The 24,512-nt window shown below is 35.2% G+C and overlaps 1 protein-coding gene across 1 annotated transcript in view; it reads right to left on the bottom strand.

The window, feature by feature from the left end:
- Positions 1 to 24,512, bottom strand: part of THOC2 (THO complex subunit 2) — a 94,830-nt gene that overhangs the window by 58,303 nt on the left and 12,015 nt on the right. The window contains exons 2-8 of the mRNA XM_007448346.1: positions 22,115 to 22,173; positions 18,003 to 18,094; positions 15,778 to 15,829; positions 11,546 to 11,616; positions 10,558 to 10,679; positions 9,882 to 10,015; positions 2,128 to 2,294 (exon numbers count right to left, since the gene is read on the bottom strand). Coding sequence (XP_007448408.1) covers positions 2,128 to 2,294; positions 9,882 to 10,015; positions 10,558 to 10,679; positions 11,546 to 11,616; positions 15,778 to 15,829; positions 18,003 to 18,094; positions 22,115 to 22,173 — 697 coding nt within the window. The remainder of the gene's footprint in view (positions 1 to 2,127; positions 2,295 to 9,881; positions 10,016 to 10,557; positions 10,680 to 11,545; positions 11,617 to 15,777; positions 15,830 to 18,002; positions 18,095 to 22,114; positions 22,174 to 24,512) is intronic.

Raw genomic sequence — 24,512 nt, 5'->3', positions numbered from 1 at the left:
AGGGTCACTCTTTCTAATAATAGGTCATTTCTAAATCAAATGTTTCTTGGTTGGGTATTTCTTATATAAGACAAAGGCCCCATTATCTACTAAAAAAAGGATCATTCTAACATTGGTCAACCCCCATGGATATTTTAATTCAGCTCAAAAAGTGTTACCATTATGAGGAATATTTTCATATAAAAATTTTTAATTCTGAAACTCACATTCAACTAACAATACTTGATATCAAGCAGTAGGTCATCCATATTCACTGCAATATGCTCTGAAAACCTCAGTCTCCAAAGCCCTAACCTATATTCTAATTAATCGTGCCCAAGTTAAATTTCAGCTACCCTGTCACTTCAGCAGTTGGCTTCACGTGTTCTCAAACCCAAAACAATCAAGGTGCCTCTTAAAATGTGATGAAACACTTGAACTTCTCTTTCTCTGTACTAAGAGCAGACTCCCTGGCTACTGGTAGGAATAGGAACATCTGCCATCACTAATTTTTGAACCAAGGTGAAATGCTCTTGCCCCAAAACCCTGCCATTCATCTTGTTTGGTATCACAAAGCTATATGCTTTTAGTTCTGATCTAATTTCTCTTCTGGAGCATTCCAGAGAAATGGAAAACTGAAGATAAGCAAAGGCAGTAGGTGGTATATATTTGAGAATCCTAAAAGAAAATTGTCTTACTATCCTGAACTTGAGCTCCAGAGGACAGGAATAGACACTCTTCACCAGAGTATCCTCAGTGCTTAGCAAAGCAACAACATACCCTAAAAACTCAATAAATGAGTATTTCTTGACTAGTTGAATATCCCAGGCAGGTAGACATATTAGGAAAGCTATTCCAAAAAGGCAACAGAGGCTTTATTACATTAAAATCCTCCATGCTATCAAGAGAGTTATCTTCCTAAAACATAGATCACTCATTTGTAGTAATTAGTGAACGTTTACCATAGGCTAAGCAATAAATTAAACCAGAGAAATTAGTAAAATATAGACCATCCTAAATGACTAACAACCTAGCAAAGGAGACAGACATGGTTTATTCTAATATAACCTGATAAGCGCTAGAAGCCTGTGTCAAGTTTTATGAGAACAGAGTTTAAGAATTGACTAATGCACGGGTGAAGTGCCCACCAAAACTTTATAGCACAAGTAGCACTTGTTCTTAAAAAATAAATAAGAGTTTACAAGATGAAGAAAAGATAGGTGACAGGGGGTGGGTAAGAACAGTTTTCTAGTTATAAAGAACTGCATGTAAACAGAGGTCTATACATAGCAATGCCCCCACCTAAGTTCAGGAAATGGCTAGTAACTGAATATGACTAGAATATGAGGTTTGAGGGAAAAAATCATTAAAGATGAGGCTAGAAAGAAAGAATGGGGCTAGATGGTGAAGAGCCTTTTCTGCCACATTTAGAAGTCTGAATTTCATCCTGCAGGCAACGGTTTTTAAACAGTGAGTCAATTAGATCTCTTTCAGAATGTAACAGTAGTTAATAATATGAAAGGTAGATTGAAAGAGAAATAATCAGAGGTATAGATTTGCAAGACAACTACTGTAGTGGTTTAAGTGAAAAATGATGTAAGATATGCCTCAAGAATTTATTCACATCCATAAAAAATTCCAATGGTAACTACCTGTACAATAAAATTCTAAGTCAACACAGTGTTCAAGGCCCTTGACAATCTAAAGTTATGCCAACCTTTCCAACCTCACTTCCTATCCCTTCTTTTCCCCACTATGTACCATTTCTTCAATATGTTACGTACATTCATACTGCCACGTCTTCACTGACACACTATTTGTTACTTCTGCACAGACAACTCTCAACAAACTCCTACTCATCCTTCAAGGACCAGGTTTAAAAAAGGTTCTATCTGTGAAGTCTTCCCTGACTCCATCTCTCTCAAGGCAAAAATGTATTATGCTTTCTTCTAGGCTTTCACATCACATCATTCATACCACTAATGTAGTTTTTTCTATCCCCTCTGCTAGAATGGCTGAGCTGAAACCAGTCATTAAGAAATAAAATTCAAATTAAATTTTACATATAAAATCACAAAATTAACATACACACACACACACACACACACACACACACACACACACACACACACACACATTTTTCTTTACCTGGTAAAACTTGAATTTGAACCCAAGAATATGACACAGTGTTTGCGGTTCACACATACTCATGTAAGATTCTAATAAAGATATAAAGAAGTCATCGTGTTCTGGCCTGCATTCAAACACTTCTAAAATGACATCCAGAACTCTATTGGGATCCAGATTAAAGCATCCTGCAACAGATGGATATACACAAATTCAAAAGTGATTATACATAATCTCTAGAAAAACCATTAACCTTCAGGGACAACATACATAAAATAAAAATGTTTTTAAAAACAACTTCTTTTACAAGTTTGCTTCCCCTGCCCCAGAGGGAAATCTTCATAATTTTCAAGGTCATCATGGCTACTCCCCACATGTTACAGATGAGAAATATGACTTGCCCAGGATTGCAAAGTGGGTTAGTGACAGGGCTTAGGCTGGAGCCCAGGACCTGTGACACTAAGTCAAGTGAAATTTCTTCTATGCCACGTCATCTCATCAGTTCTTGATTACTCACGCTAGTGAAAGAGATTCACATTTTTAATTCTTAGCAAAATATGAAAATCAAACAATACATCTTACAAGTTAGGCAACTAAAGGTTTTTTTATGTTTTATGTAGAAGTGTTTGGAATGTTGACAAATGAGTTAAAAGTTCAGGTTCATGAAAGTAGAGCATGATTTTTCTAATCATTTTTTAATTTATCTTACATATACAACAAAACTACAAAACGTAATTGTACATTCATAGTTTTGGGCAGCATTCTAAAGGAAAACAGGTATACTGCTAATACTAAAAAGATGAGAATACAAGGAGTTGGGGACAGAAACACAAGCAAACAGAGAAGGAAGAAAACAATCTAGGTAGAGCAGGAAAGGGAAAGGAAAGAAGCACTTAATAGGTACCGATGGCTACTTATCCTTGCTAATCTCCTAGGGTAAGCTAAAAAGGGCCAATAGACATGAATTTAATAAACATTCCTATCAGCCACCCTACTCTTAATACATTATTACCTCTATTTGCATTCAGCTTCAGCTGTTACCATAATTATATTATAGCACAGTCACATCATACATGCATTTGAGAATGCAACCATTTACACACAGCAAAATAAACAAAAGAGAGAATTTAAATGATATAGTCAATTCCACCCACCATTCCTCTCAATATAATGTATGCTTATGACCCAGAGTGAGCATATCAATCGGCTGTTCCCTCAGTTTATATCAGTTCCCTCATGCCTTGTGCATCAAGCTGAATGGAATTCTAGTATTTTTAATTACGTAGTTTTCATTAGGCATAGCCCTTAAATGCAAGCTAACCACTTCATCTGGGGCAAGCAAATAAACACCGATTTCTTCTAATGCTGGAGGAAAAAGAACAACTGTGTTAACTTAGGGAGAGATGTTAGGTCTAAACACTATACCTTATGGATGACTTAAAGGATTTTTCAAAGAAAATTCTTATATATCCTATTAATGATTTCCAGAGTTACTTCTATTATCTCCACACTTAAGTATATTAAATGCTATAAAACTAATGTCTAATTTGCAGTATCTTAGCGATCACTTAGAAAACCAAACTCTCCAAATACAAGAAGTATTTCTTTCCTCTTTTTATGAAACGCAAAGTTAAGAATACATTTTCTTCCATTTCTCTCATACTAAGGAAAGAAAGGACCAACACAGTGATTGTCTCTTACTGAAAAGAGCTCCCGACTTTCATAAATTCTCCAAAGAGATGTTTACCTAAAGTTCTGGGAAGAAAACTTCTAAATATTTTTGCCTGTCCTTGCACCCCCAAAAAGTATGGCTTATGAATGTACAAGTGACTCCAAAATAGCAACTGGAATTTTTAAATGCTGCTGGTGGAAATAAAAAATGTAAAACAGTACAACTGCTTTGTAAAATTGGCAGTTTCCTTAAAAGTTAAACTTAACACATACCATGTGACCCAGCCATTTCATTCCTAGGTATTTACCTCAAGAGAAAAAATATCTATGTCCATACAAAGACTTGTACACAAATATTCACAGCAGCTTTATTTATAATAGGACACTGAAATAGCCATCAACATGTGAATGGATAAACAAACTGTAGTACAGTATATTTGTAGAATATACAGTGGAATACTACTCAACAATAACAAGGAAAGAACTACCAATACAAGCAACAACATGGATGAATTACAAAATAATTATGCTGAATGAAGTAAGCCAGACCCCCCCCCAAAAAAAACTCACTATATGATTCCATTTATAAAAGAATTATGGAAAATGAAAACTAATCTATAGTCCAGAAAGCAGATCACTGATTACCTGGGGAGGAGAAGAGGAAGTACGGGGGGGAGTGAAATACAAATGGGCAAGAGGAAACTCGGGGGTGCGGGAGTGATAGAAATGTGCATTATCTAGACTGTGGTGATGTTTTCACAGGTGCATACATGTGTTAAAACTCGAACTGTACACTTCAAACATGCACATTTTATTGTATATCAATTATGCCTAGATAAAGCTTGGGAAAAAAGCCACTGACAACAGATTATGGAAGTAGGATCTAGCAAATTCTCCAACCTTATAACTGCTCCTATATTTACTAAATATAAAAGTTCAGTCAACTAAATAAAAATGAATAATGCTCTACTCTGTCAGAGAGGACAAAAGATACACACTGAATATACTGTTGAAAAAATGGCTGGCTTATAATTACCCATTATGCTACATCCACAAAACTTGTGAATAAGGACTAGAACAGCAACATGTTACATGGAAATGTGTTTCATTCACATTGCTTTAAAGTTTATATTTTCAATGTGCTACAATATGAACCATTGACATTATGTTTTGTTTAAACAGTATTATTCCATGAAGGCTATTTTAACAGTGATCTGTACAGTCAACTAACTACCAATTTCTTTCTAGAGGCAATTTAAGGTAGTAACCTACACAAAAAGGATGCAACTTTTATTTATAATAGATAACAACCTTTGTATCTTTCACAAAAGAAAAACTGGCTTAGGAATTTTCTATTATATGTCTCAGGTGCCATAAGTTAGTCCAATCAGTTGGAATGACCTATGCTACATAATATGGAAAAAGTAGCCAAACCAAGGACTTAGAAAACCATTTTTGAAACCTTAGAGATTTGCTAAATAACAGTTAAGCTATTTCACATACAAGATGTTAGTAACAATAAGTAAGCTTGAAATGTCCAAAATAATTTTTTTCTAATCGCAGCTGTGGTAGAACAGACACTCTTGTGCTCAAACATCTTAAAAAAGGCTTTTATCCAGCCCAAGCATCAACAGTCATGTGATCCTGAGATAGATCATAAGCCTAGCTCCCTACCTCTACCACCAGCTACATTAAGGAATATACACACACACATGCCTTTTGAGGAACAAACAGGGAACCATATCGGAAGTGGAAACATTTTTAAACGGTGGACTTGTAATGGCCATGGATTCATTCCTTCATTTAAAAAAAACATTAAATAACTACCCACTAAGTGCCAGGTGCTTGTGATACAGAGATTAATAAAATGCCTTCCCTACCCTTGAGGAGAGTTCACACCTTTTGGATGATACATCTTTGAAAAAATGCATTGAAAAGTAACTGAAGGCTCCCCAAAGATGGACAAGATGGCCAGTATATTAGAGCAAGTAATTGCAACTAGAGGCCAAAAATATGATAAAAGTGACTTGGGATTTTATTGTTTTTAATGTTTCTCTGGTCACTTAACAAGCAACCAAGAGGACTTGTGAGACTGAAGGAGGAGAGACTCTCACCCCACCCTTCCCCATCTCCAGCCAAATCTACAGTCTTGGACACCAGGCGACAAATGAAGGTCCTGAGGTTTGGTGAAGAGGGCTCTGATTCTGGGTGAGAAGGAAAGGATCAGAGAGCCAAGGCCAAAAAGATGCTGGACCACTAAACCCAAAACCAGGAAGAACCATTTTCAGTCTCCAAAACCAAACTCGGGACTTCCCTGACGGTCCAGTGGATAACACTCCACAGTCCCAATGCAGGGGGCCTGGGTTCGATCCCTGGTCAGGGAACTAGATCCCACATGCCTCAACTAAGAGCCCACATGCCGTAACTAAAGATCCCACACACAACAACAAAGATCCTGCACGTGGCAACGATCCCACGTGTCGCAACTAAGACCCAGCACAGCCAGCTAAATAAATAAATAAATAAATAAATAAATAAACAAAAAAACTCAAGTAAGCTAGCTCCATGACTAATTTTTAGCCAGAACTTCTGATTTAGAGCAGCGATCAGCATACCATGGCCTATGGGTCAAATCCATTCGATGTTTGTAAATAAAGTTGTGCTGGAACACAGACTCACTCATTTATTTACATGTTGTCCATGGCAGCTCTCACACTACAATGGCAAAAGTGAGTAGCTGCAACAAAAACCATATGACCCAAAAGGAAAAAAATATTTACTATCTCATCCTTTACAGAAAAGGTTTGCTGACCACTAATTTAGAAGAAAGAAAAGAACACCTAGCTATTACTTTTTTGAAGGGCATTCAGAAGAGTAGAGTGCTTATAGTTTAGTTCAGCAATCAAAGGAGTCCATCTTTGGGAATTCCCTGGCGGTCCAGTGGTTAGGACTCTACGCCTTCACTGCCGAGGGCCCAGGTTCAATCCCTGGTCAGGGAACTAAGATCCCATAAGCCACGTGCCACGGCCAAAGAGTCCATCTCTGATATCCTTTCCTCTAATTTCTAAAAGATGCTTTTTGCCATCTTGATGCAGGGATCATTTGTGAGGCATCTATGATATGGCAGCTCAAGGGACTAATAATCACTATCCATTCCTGTTAAGTTTTTCAAGCTTACTGTCAGACAAACACCAGGCAGACTTATAATGGTTCCTATTCCTTGCTTTCTTGCAGTAAACAGCCCAAGGCTATCTGATAGGATATAATGTTTCTTATATTTAGGACATAAACATTTTGATGTGCCAGAATCTTTTAGGGAGCAAATGACTATCTTTTAACTATAGAATGATAAATAAGGATTTCTCCTGATCAGACCAAGTACCCTGAAATATAAGTGTATCTAAAATGCATGCCTTGGGACTTCCCTGGTGGCACAGTGGTTAAGAATCTGCCTGCCAATGCAGGGAACACGGGTTTGAGTCCTGGTCCAGGAAGATCCCACATGCCGCAGAACAATTAAGCCCATGTGCCACAACTACTGAGCCTGAGCTCTAGAGAGCCCACAAGCCACAACTACTGAGCCCACGTGCCACAACTACTGAAGCCTGCGAGCCTAGAGCCCTTGCTCCACAACAAGAGAAGCCACCGCAATGAGAAGCCCATGCACCACAACGAAGAGTAGCCCCTGCTTGACACAACTAGAGAAAGACAACGTGCAGCAACGAAGACCCAACGCAGCCAAATAAATAAATAAATTTATTTTTTAAAAAATGCATGCCTCCCAAACCAGATATCAGTTCTGTCAATGGCTGGTAAAGGAGATCAGACCTGAGATAGCTTTGTATAAGGTATTATCTGTCTAGGTTGCTCCTAAAGAGAAAGCAATGGGAATAAACAAGAGGAAACTCATCCAAAGATGCCACGAAAAGCCAGATGCTATGTTAGTGAACTGCTCTGGACAGATGAGAGACAAGGCCTACCTGAAGTCTGCACTGAGGGGGAATCCGATAAATTCTAACTCTTAAAAGAGTGAGTACTCACTGGAATTGAAGTCTTAACCTCAACTTTAATGTCAATGAAAAATTCCTTTCTCAGACAATGGGGGAGGAAGGAATCAGCTAGCCAAAGAGAAACAAACACTAAGCCAGGGAGATGAACTTTCTCAAATTCTCCATGTCAGGGAAAAAAGAGGCTAAGAATCACTATAAAGTCTACTAGAAAGGGGGAAACATTCATTCGTTTTTTGATGAGTATTTATCCAGCACCTACATACCAGGCACTGAGGTTAGAGGTACTAAACAAAACAGACAAAAACCCTTGTCCTCATGGAGCTTACTTACATTCCAGTGGGGGTGTGGCATAAAGTACGGTGCACATTATATGGTGTTAAGTGCTCAGAAGAAAGACAGTGAACCACAGGGAGTGTCGGGGTGGGGGTGGCCATATAAGGCTACACTGCAGAGGTGGCATTTGAGTGTTTCTGGGCTAGCGTGCTTTGGAGTACACCCGACGGACTAGAACAGAGATTTAGCCCAAGAAATCAAATTGTTTATATTCATGGAATATCCATGTGAGTTATGAGCTTGCAGTTGTGACTGTCACACTGTTCTTCAGAGACAGTAACATAACCTGTTCTCTACGGGGACAAAGTTCAAGAAAAGAAAGTACACAGCATACATTTTTCCCAGTTAGATAAAAGCACACTTTCAAGAAAATCCCTCTTTGAAATGTCCCCAAAATAACAAAGGACTAAAAAAGTATAAACTCACAAGGACAAAAAAATAGAAGAAACAAGGACAGACAAGAGATGTCAACAAATAAGCAGATAAAGTAAAAAAAAAAAAAAAAAAAGTGAGGACCTTATACAGCAGAGAATTTTTTTGTGGGGGATACCGTCTTAAGAGAGTACATGGCAGGATATAAGGAAAGACAAACTTATAGCAAGGCAGTACTGACAAACATCTCAAACTAGATCAAAATTCTGCAGGAAAAATGTAGAGCCTACCCTGGAAAGAACAGAAAGGAAACCCTACAGGAGGATTTTTTTTTTAATGGGTCACTGCTACACAGGTAAGCAAGAGCCCTGCAGCCTTAGGGGACTGCCAGTCTTGGTGTTAATTTGACAATGGAAGAAAGTAGCAAAGAGACTAAATCAGCTGCCAGAACTAGACTTATTTCAAAGAAAAGGGTAAATTTAAACTAAAAGCTCCAGGACCTCTATACCTGTTGGCCACCAAAAGCTTAAGCTAAAAACAAAAATTACTGTAGGAAATCTGGTTTTATCTGGGTCCCCACTGGAGAAAGGGGATAAGGATTGGGACACCTCCTCTCTCTTTCTCATCCATAAATTTCAAAAACAGAGAAAGAACTGAGAATTGAGCATAAGCATCCTCTAAAATATAACCAGTGAAGCAGGAAATATGACTTTTCCAACAGGTCTCAAAATTTAAGACATCTAGGTGTTGCAAAATCTTCACTGAGATAGCATAACACCTAACAAATAGCAAAAACTCTTTCCATTCTTGAAAAATCAGGAGTACCCTATTTTTCTATCATTCATTCCTCCTTTCTACAGAAGCCAACTATTTCCTCCAAATGCTCAATGCAAAATTCTATTTAAAAGGTAGGGAAAGTAACACTTTCCTATTTGTTACACTTTTACAACATCTGCACTTACTTTAACAGACTGTTGTAAAAATAAAATGTGTATCAAAGTTGCTCGGTATTTTTAAAATCAAGTTCAAAAGAACTAAACAACTCCACGTTTCAAGAGTTCACCGAAGATTTTATTAAAGTTTCACACTTGCTTATTTTCTGCCCTCCATAAAATTATTGGAAAATACTTAAAAATTAAAGATAGAAATACTAGAGAGCAGAAACTAATACAAACACAAAGGTAAGAGTAACAAGATTTCTTATAAATATCATCCCAAATTTTTTTATTACTGATAACAATCTTAAAAGTACAAGCTAGACACTTCTCTCGTTTCTTAATTTAAAAACAAAAAACTATAGGGAATGCACTAGTTTTGTCTTTATGGATATTCTTCAACAGCTAAAAAAATTTATCTTAGTAACACATAGTATATATAGATATGTCTTACCTATTAAAGATTTGATATTTTCTAAGATTAAATCACTAGTAATATTTCCAGATAAATCTTGCCCCAATTCAGCAATCAGCTTGGCATAACCTTCATTTTCTTCTCTTAACAAATTAAATTTTTGCTGCTTATAACTGAAATTAAACATCATAAAGCAGATAAAATTAATTTCAATTAACAAGCTTGCATAAGAGTATTGTGTTCTTCTCACTGAATTTTCTTACTCTCTTATATAAAACAATCATAAGAACAGTTGTTGAAAGTTTACCTCTTTGTCTATCTTTTAGGATAGAAAATAACAGTGATTCTCAAGGGACACCCCAATGTTAATTACACAAGGAAAGGATATCGCTAATAACATAACACTATTTCCATCATTGACAAGAATATACCTTAAAGCCACAGTTGTAAATTATTTTATTGGTAGTAATAAAAGCACTGAATATTATTTTAACTTCTAACACAGAAAAAAATTAACATTGGTTTCACACAGGTAAAGTTCACTGCTGACTCAATAACCATAGGCTACTCTTAAAAGGAAAAAACACAAGACACATGCTAACAGCAACAACAACAAAAATCTTCAAAACGCCTTTAGAAACTTCTAGTATTCAACATGAGAACTAAAAAGCATGCTCAGGTACTTGATCTGCAACATAAAAATACATGTACTTACAAGAGTTTTGTCTTGATTTTAACTGACTTTTGATTGAATTGCTGTGATTGTTTGATAAGCCCTAACGATTCCAATGTTTCTGGATCCAAGCGTTCCTTCAGAACTGTGTCTGAAACTAAATACTGTATTAAAAAATATTAAAGGCCATTTTACTCCTCAGCATTCCAACTATGCATTCACAATCTTAAAACATATTCAAAATTATTTTCCCAAATAAGAATATTAAAATCACCTTATATATATACATCAACAACTTTATAAAAAGGCTTGGAACTTCAATCTAACAAAAATGATGACTCTCCAAGTTCTGAAACATACAGCTTTTTAAAACTTCACTAAAAATTATATGCCATGCTGTACACAACCTACAAATGACAAGAACTACAGATGTAATTCTGATTAAAATTGAGTCTGTCAACTGAATTTTCTTTAAGATAATGCAGCATTTCAGCCTTCTTTGGTTTCTACTGTTTAAGTCAAATTCTATTGTCTGTCCTCGCAGCAAAGACAAGGACATTCTTCCAGGTCTGAGTAATGGCATTCCACCTTGGTTTTAAATTTATGAACATAAAATGGTTTGCTAGACAATGATTATGATGAGCTCTAGAATTAATTATTTTTAAACTACCTCCATTCTTTTTCTCCTTGCCTAACAGTTTATGAAAAATTGTTCAGTTTAAAAGCTGTCCATATCATTTCTACTCACTTGATAGATGCTTACCTTTTCCTTAGTTAGGAACTTACTAGGTCAGGAATATCACCAAAGGTTTTCTATGCATAGATAGTTTAAGTGATATGGTAGCATGCCTATTTCATAGAAAAAAATTAGCATGTCTAATTTTACAAAGCATTCCATTTCAAAACCCAAATCTCACCTTATAATGAATAGTCAACTGAATGTCAATACCCTCCTCCATTAACATGATTATCTGTGATTATAATCATTCCACATAAAATTTAGAAATGGAAAGTATTTTTTAAAACTTACCAAACATGCTAATACCAATTGTGTAAAATAGTCTCTCTTGCTTTTTTCTTCTAAACAATTTGTCTCAATATCTATAATGATGAAGAAAAAGAAAGATGAAAGTTTGATTTTTCTAGACTCCACAACTATAATAAGATACCTGTTTTCTTTAAAACTAGCTAAATTTAAAACTCCTCTTCTGAATTTGGGGAAAAAATTTAAACTGTGGTAAGCATAAGCAGTCCTTCATGTGCATATGAATACTTAAAAGATTTATAAATTTTATAAATTATTATATATTATAAATTATTATTATATTATAAATTATAAATACTTATAATTTATAAATACTTATTAAAAACTTATATAAATACTTATAATTTATAAATACTTATATAAAAACTTATATAAATACTTATAATTTCTCCTGATACTGAAAAACTGACCTTGTGACCAATGGCATATCCATAAAATGGTAAGTTGGTTATGGAGCTATGTGCTAAGGCACTGCAAGCAACAAAGCTTCCAAAAAATACTGTTTTCAAAAGTGGAAACATTAGGGAATTCCCTGGCGGTCCAGTGCTTAGGACTTGGCGCTTTCACTGCCAAGGGCCAGGGGTCAATCCCTAGCTGGGGAACTAAGATCCCACAAGCCACGTAGAACGGCCAAAAAAAAAGGGAAACATTCAAGCAAAGTTTAAACAACCACATGTCAGAGATGCTAAGGTAAAAAGCTGAACTGGGTGACAACGAAGATCTCTTCTAATACTAAAGATCCTATTACCCATGAAGATCAAACCCTTGACTTTGGCCACCTTGGTACCATGTTCTAACCAAGCTACTTGGTCACCAACTCTATGAAAACTGTATTAAAAGATATTTTTAACATCCTATTTTGAATTACAATTCTAGTCAGCAAACAAAACTTCACTCGAGATTTTCATTTTCTTCCTACTGAAATATGTTTTTTAAAAACTGAGACCTCCTTGAGTTTCAGTACATTATTCAAAAAATTTGTCAAACAATTTTCTGATCTAAAGTATAGAGGAAATAAACAATTAGCTCTAAATGGTAAGCATCAAAAACTTCAACCAGGATTAGCAGGATTACAAAATTGATCTCAGGACTATTGTTTTAACTGATTACACACCATTACCTTATTTTTAAAGTCAATTCATATTTAGAATGTGCTATAGAAAATGGCACCAATTTTAGTGATGTAATAAAAATTGCCCTCTAAGAGTTCTAGGGCTCCCCCAGACAGACATCCTACAACTGCTTTGCTTCAGTTTACTTTCTACTGCCATCACTAAGAATGAAAAGAGAAGAGGACCTATCATTAAACACATCCATATTTTCCCAGGCCTTCTTCACTTTTCCTTCTTGGACAGTGCCATCTCCCAATATTCTGGCCACTACAGCTAAGCACACAGTCAGCTCAAGCGTATTAAGGGAATTTCAGGGTGTAATTTATACAATGTAAATTGCAGTACAATCTCCATCTATCAATAAGACTTTTAATCTGTGTGTATCTCAACAATTCCTTCCAGGGACTCCTAGTTGTCTCCTCATTATCTAGTCTTCTGGTCCCTCCTCAGCCTAGAACTTCAAGGATACTGATCTTGAGGGGTCAGGACTAAAGTGGGCCTATTCTTTTAACCAATATCTATCTACCCTCAAAGGCCCTACAGTCCCTAAGATCTACCTACAAAGTCCCCAAGATGAGAGCATTTGGGTAGCAGGTTCATCCTCTTCAAGTAAAGTCTACTCTCCTCTCAGCCATCGGACCTGATTAACTCTCTGGGTTCTGACCATGTTAGGAAATGCTTAATGGGACCTCAGTAAATTTCTTGGCTAAACTATCTCAATAATCAATATAGGACTCTACTATTCCAATTATGCTTTCCCTGTTTTCTTTATTCTTTTTGTTCTAACTTATGAAATCATTCATTATTCATTATTCATTCATTATTTCTGACTCCTCAACCCCAAATCAGCACCTAATAAGTTTTCTTTAATTTCCCTCTGATTTTCCTAAAAAGCCCTCAGCCATTTCCATCTCTAGGCCCAGTATCACCAACCACCTAACCCAGCTCAGAGGTCCCATCAGTGCATCAAGTCACATCAGACTCTCCTTTCGCGTTAATATAGCTCTCAGGCCCCCTCACCCTTACATGATTAAACTTTTAAAGGAAACTGTTATCTTAACCAGGAAAGTACAGCACTGATTTCTCTTACAACTGTTAAAATATCAGAAAGATAACATGATATACTAGAAAGATCATGGACTCTAGAACCAAAAAAACCCAGGTTCAAACCCTGCCTTATACTAGTTGTATGGCCTTGAAAAATCACTTTTCTGAGCTTCGATTTTCTGATCCATGATCTACCTTACAAAAACTGCTGTGAGGATTTAAATGAAATTAAATGCTTAACATACAGAAGGTGCTCCAAAATGGCACCTACATTATTATTACTGTGATCATCATTATAATTATCATCATCATTATTAGAGGTAGCTCACGTTCTTACTCCTATTCCCCTACCTTGGTCTGGGGTCACCCTTGGATCATTTTTTTTCTGCCAAGGGTGGGGGTACGTGAGTGAGGGGGCAGGTGAGGGAAATTCTCTTTCCAAGTTTGCCATCCTAATTCTGCTTGTAAAAATGGACTGGATAGGCTAAAAGAAATTTCCCAAGAGCAACCAAACATCATCTTCATGAATTCATGTTACTAGTAAAAAGCAATGACTTGTAATAATAATTCATATTATATAACTAAATAACTATGAAGGGAAAATATATCCTAATAAAATAAGTCAATATAAAGAAAGAAATTACTAGAACTTACTAGCAAGCTGATAATTGACAATTACCCAAAGAAAGATATAAAATGTACTCCTGACACTATCAATGAACAACAGCTTCCACACAATGGTACCTACAAATCACTCTTTAAGTCTCACAAATTTATAGTAAAAACAAACAATTTTCTAAATTGAAACCTGTCTCGTGTTACGTTTATTAGTAACATAATATAATATCTTTAGTGCCTGCTCTAAAAATTAAGCTTAAAAGGTTTTTGTTGTTGGCATAAATCAATCAATCCAATAGATAGCATGAACAAATACTTTATCATCTAAACCAGGATAGTTTTAAGATTGAAAGAAGGCACAGTTAATAATTACGCCAGGAGAACAAAACAAAAAGGGGACATACGGTCACCAATCAATGGTCTTTTCATTTATCACTCACGGTCCACACACATTTTGACCTGTTCCCAACCTTACTGTTGTTATAAAATCTTAAACGTCCTGAAGGATCAAGGACCAGACATTTAGATTTGTTGCAATCAAATCTGGGATTCTCAGTAAGACATTTAAGTAACCTATCTAATTCTAAGAGTTAAGATTAATGAGCTAAAATAATTCATTCCAACTTGACAAAGTCTCAGAGGATAAGTCATATTTTAAAGCGAATATTATAATGTTTGGTAATGTTTTCTAACAGGTCAAAGTTACAGAAAGCATAAGACTGATGAGGAAAACTGTGCTCAAAGATACTTTAATTCAGATTTAAAATCAGAGAAATAAATTTGTAATATACATTATTTTTTAAATCCACGCCTCCCATGGAGGGACACTACCTTTTGTTCTAAGTCAAAGAAATATTCCTTTCTTATCTTGCATGAATTCTTATTTATTCTGGACAAATAGAGAAGCTGCTATTTCCAAAGTTGGTTTCTCATCCTCAAAACAAAAGTACTTTTGATTACTTTGGCTCTTCTTGCTCTCTCTAAAATTAAGAAGAATCAAAAGAGTACAATAGTAAAGTAAACACCTCTTGAGTATCCTAAGTTTGAGATTCTGACATTCATTGATAATCTGCATTGAATAATATTAATTATGTGGTTACTAAAATCTGAATAATTCACACTAACTTATCTTCAGAAAACCTGGCTTTTTTACTTGAAATGACTTAATTTAGCTCAATTTTATATAAGGATACATTCTGAAAAACTCAAACTATTTGAATTATAAACTAAAACTATTTAAAGCTAGTTTATAAATAGTAATTAAACTCACATTTGACTTATAACATATATTCCCTATAAAGTAAAAAAAACAATATATTCTAGATTTGTAGAAACATTTGTAAAATCCTTAGTTTGAAAGGAAGCATTTTATTTAACACAGTACATTAATTTACCAAACAACACTTTTTACAGGTGAAATAAAGGCTTATTAATACCTACCTAATATGCAGAATACATCAGCAAGAATGGAGGGCATATCCTCACGAAATTCCTAATTTTAAAAAATACAATTATTCATAGTAAATACTAGAATAGCACACTAGCAATTATTATGGTTTCAGAATAACACTCTTCAGTAAAACTTAAAAACAAAACCCTAATACCACTATGTTGACAAATAATAAAAGTTTTCAAGTTTCATAATATAGAGAAAATTAAGAGGGAGATAATGGTTGAAAAAAATGTTTAAATGTCTACCATGAAATAACTTGAGTTTAAAAAAAAAAGAAACTTAAAACAAGCACCTCAGGAAGTAATAAAGAACACAAATGAGTAACATTTTTCCAGTGAAGTTTCATGTCAGAAACCACTGGAATTTGGAGTACCTTACACCTACCTAAAGCAAGACTGTTAACTATGGTACATTTTTCATCTAAAACTTTAAATGTTGTGCTCATGCCTGAGTCAACACTGATCTATGCAAAGATCATAGTATTATCAGAACAAAAATCTAAAAAATGCAATAATAATTACAAGCTGTTGTCTCGTAACTCAAGATTCTCTGAAGATGAAAATAATTACCAAAAATCTATCTTTATTTTCTTTATGCACTGATGTTTGCAGCCTTTGGAGAAACTGACCCGAAACTCTCCCCTCATTTCTGGATGAATACTTCAGCATTTATCCTAGATTTGTCTCGACTTCCCACTCCCACACCCAATTTTAGAGCCATTTTCCATTAGTAAGGATCATAGTTCAATTATTGCAATTAGCTTGCTGGCACTATAGCAACCCTAAAATTAGCCTACTTTCAGAGAGTAAAGGAAAGAAATATAATTCTAAAGAAAAAACTGGTAGCTGTAAGAGACAGACAGGATATGTTTCTGTGGCTAAGATATGGGACAGTACAATATAGGACTATGAGAATCTAGCCATGACAAAGAATCCAGCTGCAGAAGTATATATATCACTAAGGTCTCAAAGAAAGGGAAGCTAAGTTAAGAACAAAACACACATTAAGTTCATTTGGACTATTCATTTTCAATAAATGGGAAAAGTATTAGAATCAAATTCCATTAACACACTAAACCCTATACTGATGCCTAATTTACAGAATGAAATAACCTTAATTGCCGATCAGACATTAGTCTCTTAAGGGCTATGAAATTTGGCTATGTCTACTTGAATGCAAGTGCTCCAAAACAATAGAGCAAGACAAGAGTTTTCAAACATGGAATATTAGTTGTTGAAGAAATAGACTACTCCAACACAAGCTAATCAGACAGAGACAGTTGAGAGGTAAAGGAGAAACTCATATTGAACCTCTACTGCTCAAATACATCTCAACATGAGGGGGTAAAAAAATCACAACTACTAAACATAGAAAGTCCTTAAGACCATCCTCAGGAAAGCACAAAAATCATACAAAGAAAAAGGCTACAGAAGCTTAAAGCAGCACAGAGGAAATTCATACTGACATCAAGAAACTCCAGGTACCACCTCAATAATACTTATTATGAAAGCTGTTCTCAATTGGGCAGATAATTTTATTTATACAAGTGTAAAACCCAGCCTAATAATAATAGAATAATACACCACTTGTAATAAAATGAAACTTAACTCCTGCTTTACAATAAACACCCTTACAATTTGAGAGTTCATCTTTCAATTCAAATACCAAACAACCATGGAAAGTATCTGGTCTGAATCTAACTTAAATTCTCTAATAAATAAAAGAGTGAAACAGAATATCCACTTAAAGGTTAGGGAAAAATCTAGTTATTATTTTCTAAAGCAAACAACAAACAACATGAAAATTAGCATCAAGCAAACATTAGAATCATACAACCTCAATTTAAAATAATTTAATCCTCAATTTTTTTAATACATGTAATTTCTAAACATAACCACAAACAAAAGAAAATGCCTTCTTATGCTATACTGGGAGAACAGTCTAACCAAATTATTTTTTTATAGGAGCTTTTTTTTTTTTTTTGCCCTCCCAGCTTATGTAATATTTCCTGCTCTACTCACAACCAGAGAAAAAGATTAAAATACCTATATTTCTGTCTAGCAACAATGGCTTACCAATATTATCTTAAAACATTCACTACTATAATTTTGAATAAAATGAAACACAAGTTATACACTTCAGGGATTCTTGCATCAAAGGCAAAAAGAAATATGTAACAATTATCAAATATAAAAAACATATATATACTTACACTAATGTCATTAAGAACATTAGATGCCTGTTCATGCTTTAGATTTCCTTTAATGACATGGTATGATAACTCATAAAGAGCTTGCTGGAAATCTGTCAAACATAAAAGAAAGAGTATAATGACACAGTCTCTTGAACATGAAAGGTAGTCTCTCTAGGGGAAGATCTACGTATTTCCTACTTCTCAAAATTATTATAAACATCAATAATGATTAAGAAAACTATACTTCTAATGCTTTTTTCTAGCAGATTTTTTCCTTTTATTTTCACAAAAACACAATACTCAGAGTAGAAAAAGGTTAACCTTGACTCCACTACTATAACATAACTACTGCTTGAGCACTTCCTTCCAATCTTTTTCTGTATGTCTACATATTTTACATACTTGCATTCACAGTTTACATCATTTGGTATTCTGATTACCTGACAAACATTTCTAAAAGCAATTTCTCGTGCTATCAAAGTCTACGAAATTATTTTTAATGAGTGCATAGAACTCTAGCAAGTTATAAACTAACCATTCTTCTCGCCGGGAGATTCACAGATTTTTCTAACTATATTCAGATTATAGTCAATTCAATCACAGAGCAACACTGACAACAGATAAGGAATAGCAGTAAATATAAAATTTAATTCTACCCATATCCTACTGTCAGAGAACTTTCTCCCCAAAATCTCATTTTCTCCTCTATTTCCATCAGAATTCAAACTAAAATACATTCAGCCCTCTGTATCCATAGGTTCTGCATCCACAGATATGGAGGGCTGACTTCAGTCACTGTACAATGCCATTTTATATAAGGGACTTGAGGATCCTCGGATTTTGCTATCAGAGGGGGCTCCTGGAACCAATCCCCTGCAGATACTAAGGGATGATCGTAATTACATATGTACATACACACATAAAACATCAGTCCTATGAGAACTGTCAACCACATGTACAGTTGTCTCATTCACTATTAATTAGCATAGCCCCCCTTTCCTGGAGAAGGAATTTGAGGAGGGGGGAGGAGTTAATGGTCAGGTGAACACCTCCTTTCAGCCACCTTTTTCTTTAGTCCCATACACTAAAATCTTTATCTCCTTCCTCTCATTAAAAGTAGGAAAACAAGTAGCTCTAAAAACATTAATGTAAAATAAAGTCAATTTATAATCCACTTTTGAAATAAATCAAAAAATCTTTCAGGGCAATATAACAAGTTAAGAAATCAAATATTGGGGAGTTCCCTGGTGTTCTAGTGGTTAGGATTCGGTGATTTCACTGCTGTGGCCGGGGTTCAATCCCTGGTCGGGGAACTGAGATCCTATATAAGCTGTGCGGCGCGGCCAAAAAATAAAAATTTAAAAGAGAAATCAAATATTTAAAAATCTTCTCCTTTGGTCTACTACTAGCCACAAAAAAGGAACACAACAGAAATCAAAACGTTTATCAATTCCCCTCTAAACAATGAAAATAGTATTTTACAATGAAGTAAATTTGCCCATTAAATTACTCACAAAAGAAATATAGCCAGATTATCCCAATTCCTTATGAAGAATCCATTAAATATATTCTACCTTTTTCACAAATATGCCTTCATTATGCTTATAGTAAACTATATAAAAACTAAAATGCAAAGGAAAAATTTCTGTTAGTATGGTAGGAATATGAGGTCAATTTCATGCTTTCCATTTCCATTAATAAAATGCTTTTATAACAAATAATAGCCATTTGAAGTTATCCAGATAACTAAGATTTTTTAAAAAGCAATCACTCTTAGAAGCACAAAACAGCTGAGCATCATAAACTAAATTCCCATAAGAATATGGGCTCACAGGAGCTGAGGGAATTCTAATCTTAATCAAAGGAGATTAAAGTAGAGAACAAATGGCCCAGGTCATCTTGCTGACACTAAGTGACATAAAAACAATCACAATGTAATCCACAAAGTAGCAAAGACAGTCCCCAATTCACATGTTATTTAAATGCCCATTTAAGTGGCTAGCCCTGCAAAATCCACAAAGCCCTGCAAAATCTACACTAAAGCTTAAAGCCCTGCAAAAAAGCCCTGCAAAACCTACACTAAAGCTGAAAAACTTTACATTTACAATGGGGAGGAAAACTTACAACCCTTATAATTACACAGAAAGGAATAAATGCTAACGTTTCAGAAAAAGCAGCTTTAAGAACAGCCACAAGTAAAAGGGACTTCTAGACATTCTTTGTGGAATTTGAACATTTTAGACACTAGTTCTTGGTTATGTCGAATATCACTAAGACTACTCATGTTTATCAGCCATCCTTACAAGGTTATTTTATGGGGGGGTGGGGAAGAGACTTATAAAAAGAACAAGGAGAAGCAGCCTGTGCAAGGGAAACTGCCTGCCTGAAATGAAATCAATTTGAGGGAGAGGCAGAAAGGGAAAAAGAGGGCACAAGGAACACCACCCAAACTCAATCCTCCTGAGATAGACGAAGGAAATTCTGAAGAAACAACATTCAATTCCCTGCATGGACTACCCACTGGGGCCCTCAGACCAAAGCTTGATTGTTGGCAGATATCAGCCAAAGAGTGTTATGCATTGAGGAAGTAGGCAAGGGCTCATATTAAGGTAATATTTAATTTTTGATAAAAGTAAACTTATCTACAGAAAATTATCTAATATTTTTTTATTTAAAATAGAATATTGACTATAAATCATTTTTCCAGATTTGAAAAAAAAATGTTATGGGTTCTATCCCCAATGAAAGCTACACATGAAAATGCTTTAAACTTACTGGGCATTACTGCTTTTGTTTTTGCCCCTCCTTTCTAAATCCATATACCTAATTTTATTTTATTTTTTATTTTTTATTTTTTTGCGTTACACGGGCCTCTCACTGTTGCGGCCTCTCCCATTGCAGAGCACAGGCTCCAGACGTGCAGGCTCAGCGGCCATGGCTCATGGGCCCAGCCGCTCCGCGGCATGTGGGATCTTCCCAGACCCGGGCACGAACCCGTGTCCCCTGCATCGGCAGGCGGACTCCCAACCACTGCGCCACCAGGGAAGCCCCATATACCTAATTTTAAATTAATGAAAGTTAAATAGCAAGTCCTTTAAAATTAACATAACTAAAAATTTACACCCTGTTTAATAACATTTTACTTAATATACCATATTTGTGATATGCAGTAGTAAACAACTCCGTTCCTTTTAATGTTTTCCATGACACTACCTTTAACAAGATCCCCAGATACCACCTAAACATAACCAGCTTTAGTAAAAACACTGAATCTCAGTTTCTGGAAGTTTCCTAGTGCAAAAAAGATCAGAATAGCTTTTTTTTTCCGTGCTAGCTCTTCTCTTCTGTTTATGATTGATAACTAGCATGTATAAGTTTTACTACAGCTAGTCACTGCTGAAATGTAGGTAAATATACCATGTTACAATTATAAAAGCCAAGCAACATTATATGACTATTATGCAGGTCAAAAGACAACCATATAAAGAGATATATAGTCTTACTATAACTATAGTTTTAATCTCAATTCTAATATATTCATATAAAAGCTTTATATAATGTGAATATCTTAGACCTTTTGCTTTTATTCATAAAATTTAATGCAAAACAGGATATTTATTAATTTTGACCAAGCCAAAAATATAGCTATGATACTTTTATTTATTTATTTATTTTTTATTTTTTTGGGCTGCGTTGGGTCTTTGTTGCAGCACGCAGGCTTTCTCTAGCTGTGGCGAGAGGGGGCTACTCTTCATGGGGGTGCACGGGCTTCTCATTGTGGTGGCTTCTCTTGTTGCAGAGCACGGGCTCTAGGCACGCAGGCTTCAGTAGCTACAGCAAGCAGGCTCAGTAGTTGCAGCACACGGGCCCTAGATTGCGCAGGCTTCAGTAGTTGTGGCACGTGGGCTCAGTAGTTGTGGTGCATGAGTGGTAGGGTGCGCGGGCTTCAGTAGTTGTGGCTTGCGGGCTCTAGAGCGCAGGCTCAGTAGTTGTGGCACACGGGTTTAGTTGCTCCATGGCATGTGGGATCTTCCCGGACCAGGGATCAAACCCATGCCCCCTGAATTGGCAGGAGGATTCTTAACCACTGTGCCACCAGGGAAGTCCTATAATACTTTTAAAAGTCTTACCTCTATAAGTTGAACTATCATGGCTTTTATTTTCACTGAGGATCCGGCATAAATGCAAACTAGAATAAAACAAATAATCTGTATTAATTTCTAATCCTAACATAGATAATCCTTATAGAGCAAATTATATCAACTAAAAAGATCTGGAAATGTATCAGATATTTTTAAATCCATTAGTTTATAATTTAAATAAAATAAACCTATAAACCCTAATTGGTCAGAACTGGAGGATGCTAGTGAATCAAGTCATTATTTTGAAAACTGGTAAATAAAAGAATGAAAATCAAGCACTTATTCTGCCTTTTGTATATGAATGAATAGTTAATAAGAAATGCCTGTTAGTATTTCAGCTAACAAACAAAGGAACCATAGAATTAGAACAGCACCATTTTAAGGTCCCTAAAAAATTAAAGGATCTAGGCATCTATTAATGGCTGTTCACATCACAAAAGACAATCAGATATTATGTGCCTCCTGATCCTAATATACAAGAATACACCACCACCTACAAAGTTGTCTTTAAAGGGGTGGGGGGCAATAACTTAAATTCAAACTGTGAGAAACTCTATAGGACAATGGCCCAGTCTCTTCAACAAATATATTACAAGGGAAAATAAAAGATGGTACGGGATCCTTAGGGTAAAAAAGGCTTAAGAGATATATCGATCACAATGTATGGCTCCTTATTTGGATCCTGTTTCAAACAAATATTTAAAAAATTAACATTTATGAGTCAACTGGAATATTTTATAACTTTTTAAATGATAGATGCTGAAATATCTACAGATGAAATATTTACTTCAAAAGTATGGGAAAATGGGTAGGGTTATAGATGAAACAAGACTGGTCAGCAGTTGATAAATATTTAAGTTGGTTGATGATTTCATTGGGGAGCTATTATATCTACTTTCTCATCTGAGACTTTTTTCCTATAACAAAGTTTAAAAACAAAAAGTTGAAATTTTTTGCATAAAATTCAAAATTAAAAAAAAATACTTGTTGTATGGTGAATATTTCTTCACTAATTTAAATACAGCAAAGGATAGATATACAGTATACAGTGAAAAGAGGTATGTTTAATTGGAATTCCAGAAAGAAGAGAGAACAGGGCAAAAGCAGTATTTGAAGAAATAATAGCCAAGAATTCAGTTTTCCAGAACTGAAGTGAAATCCGTATCTGGGCATATCAATAGTAAAACTACAGAAAACCAAAGACAAAATCATTTAAGCACCTGAGGAAAAAAAGGCAATTAGTATCTTCATGACTTCTCAACAAGAACACTTGATAGCTGGAAGATACATTCAAGGTGCTAAAACAAAGTACCTGTCAACCTAAAATTCTATACCCAAAAAACACAGTTCCAAGAAAAGACAAAATAAGGACTGAACTTCAGACTAATAAAAATTGAGTTCACATACTAAAAGAAATGCTTGAGGACATTCTTCAGGCGGGATAAAAATGATCCCAGATAGAACCTTAGAGTTGCAGCAAGAAATGAGGGAAAAAAGTGCTAAGTATATAGGTAATTCTAATTTAATATTAACTGAATAATAATAATAGTGACTTATGGTATTTAAACATGTGTAGTATTAAATATAGAGAGATAGATATATAAATGGAAAAACAGTGAAATACATCAAGGCTAACATGGGTTTATCCCAAATACACAAAGTTGGTTCAAATTAACTCACCACATTAAACTGACTTTTAAAATAACACAATAATTCAGGAATAGGTTCTATTCCTAATTTTCTAAAAGTCCTTTTATGCATAAAAGACATTTGACAAAATTCAACATCCATTCACTATTTTTTAAAAAGACTTTTAGAAAATCAGGAATAGAAAAAGACTTGTAATTTGATAAAGTAGCAGTTCTGATAGTGTGGTTCACAAACCCCTGATCCCCAAGACACTTTCTAGAGTTCTGCAAGGTCAAAACTATATTCATAATAATACTAAGACTTCATTTCCCTTCTTTTGCTGTAATGACATTTGCCCTAATAATTCAAAAGCAAAGGAAGGTTAAGACGGTTAGCACCTTAACATTTATCAAGGCAGTAGCACCAAACTGTCTCATTGAATTCTTCATTATCAAGAAATCAAAGGAAAGAATATAGCCAGTCTCATGTAAGATGTCACCAAACTGTTTCATTATATCTTTCATGACCATTCACAAACAAAAGCCAGTTTCACTTAAGAATGTCCTTGATCGGAGTGACCTCAGCAAGATGGAAAAATAGGAAGCCCCAGGCCTTCCTTCCTCCCATAGAAACACAACTCAACAATACACATACCCAATTCCCTTTACGAGAAATTCAGAAACCAGTTAAGAGGCTCCTGCATCCCAGGCGAGGACTAAACCAGCTGCATCAAAGCTCATAGGAAAACACAAGACAC

Source organism: Lipotes vexillifer, unplaced genomic scaffold (genome assembly GCF_000442215.2).
Source record: "Lipotes vexillifer unplaced genomic scaffold, Lipotes_vexillifer_v1.1 scaffold1524, whole genome shotgun sequence".
Taxonomy (NCBI): Eukaryota; Metazoa; Chordata; class Mammalia; order Artiodactyla; family Lipotidae; genus Lipotes; species Lipotes vexillifer.
This window is presented reverse-complemented; position numbering and strand designations above follow the sequence as displayed.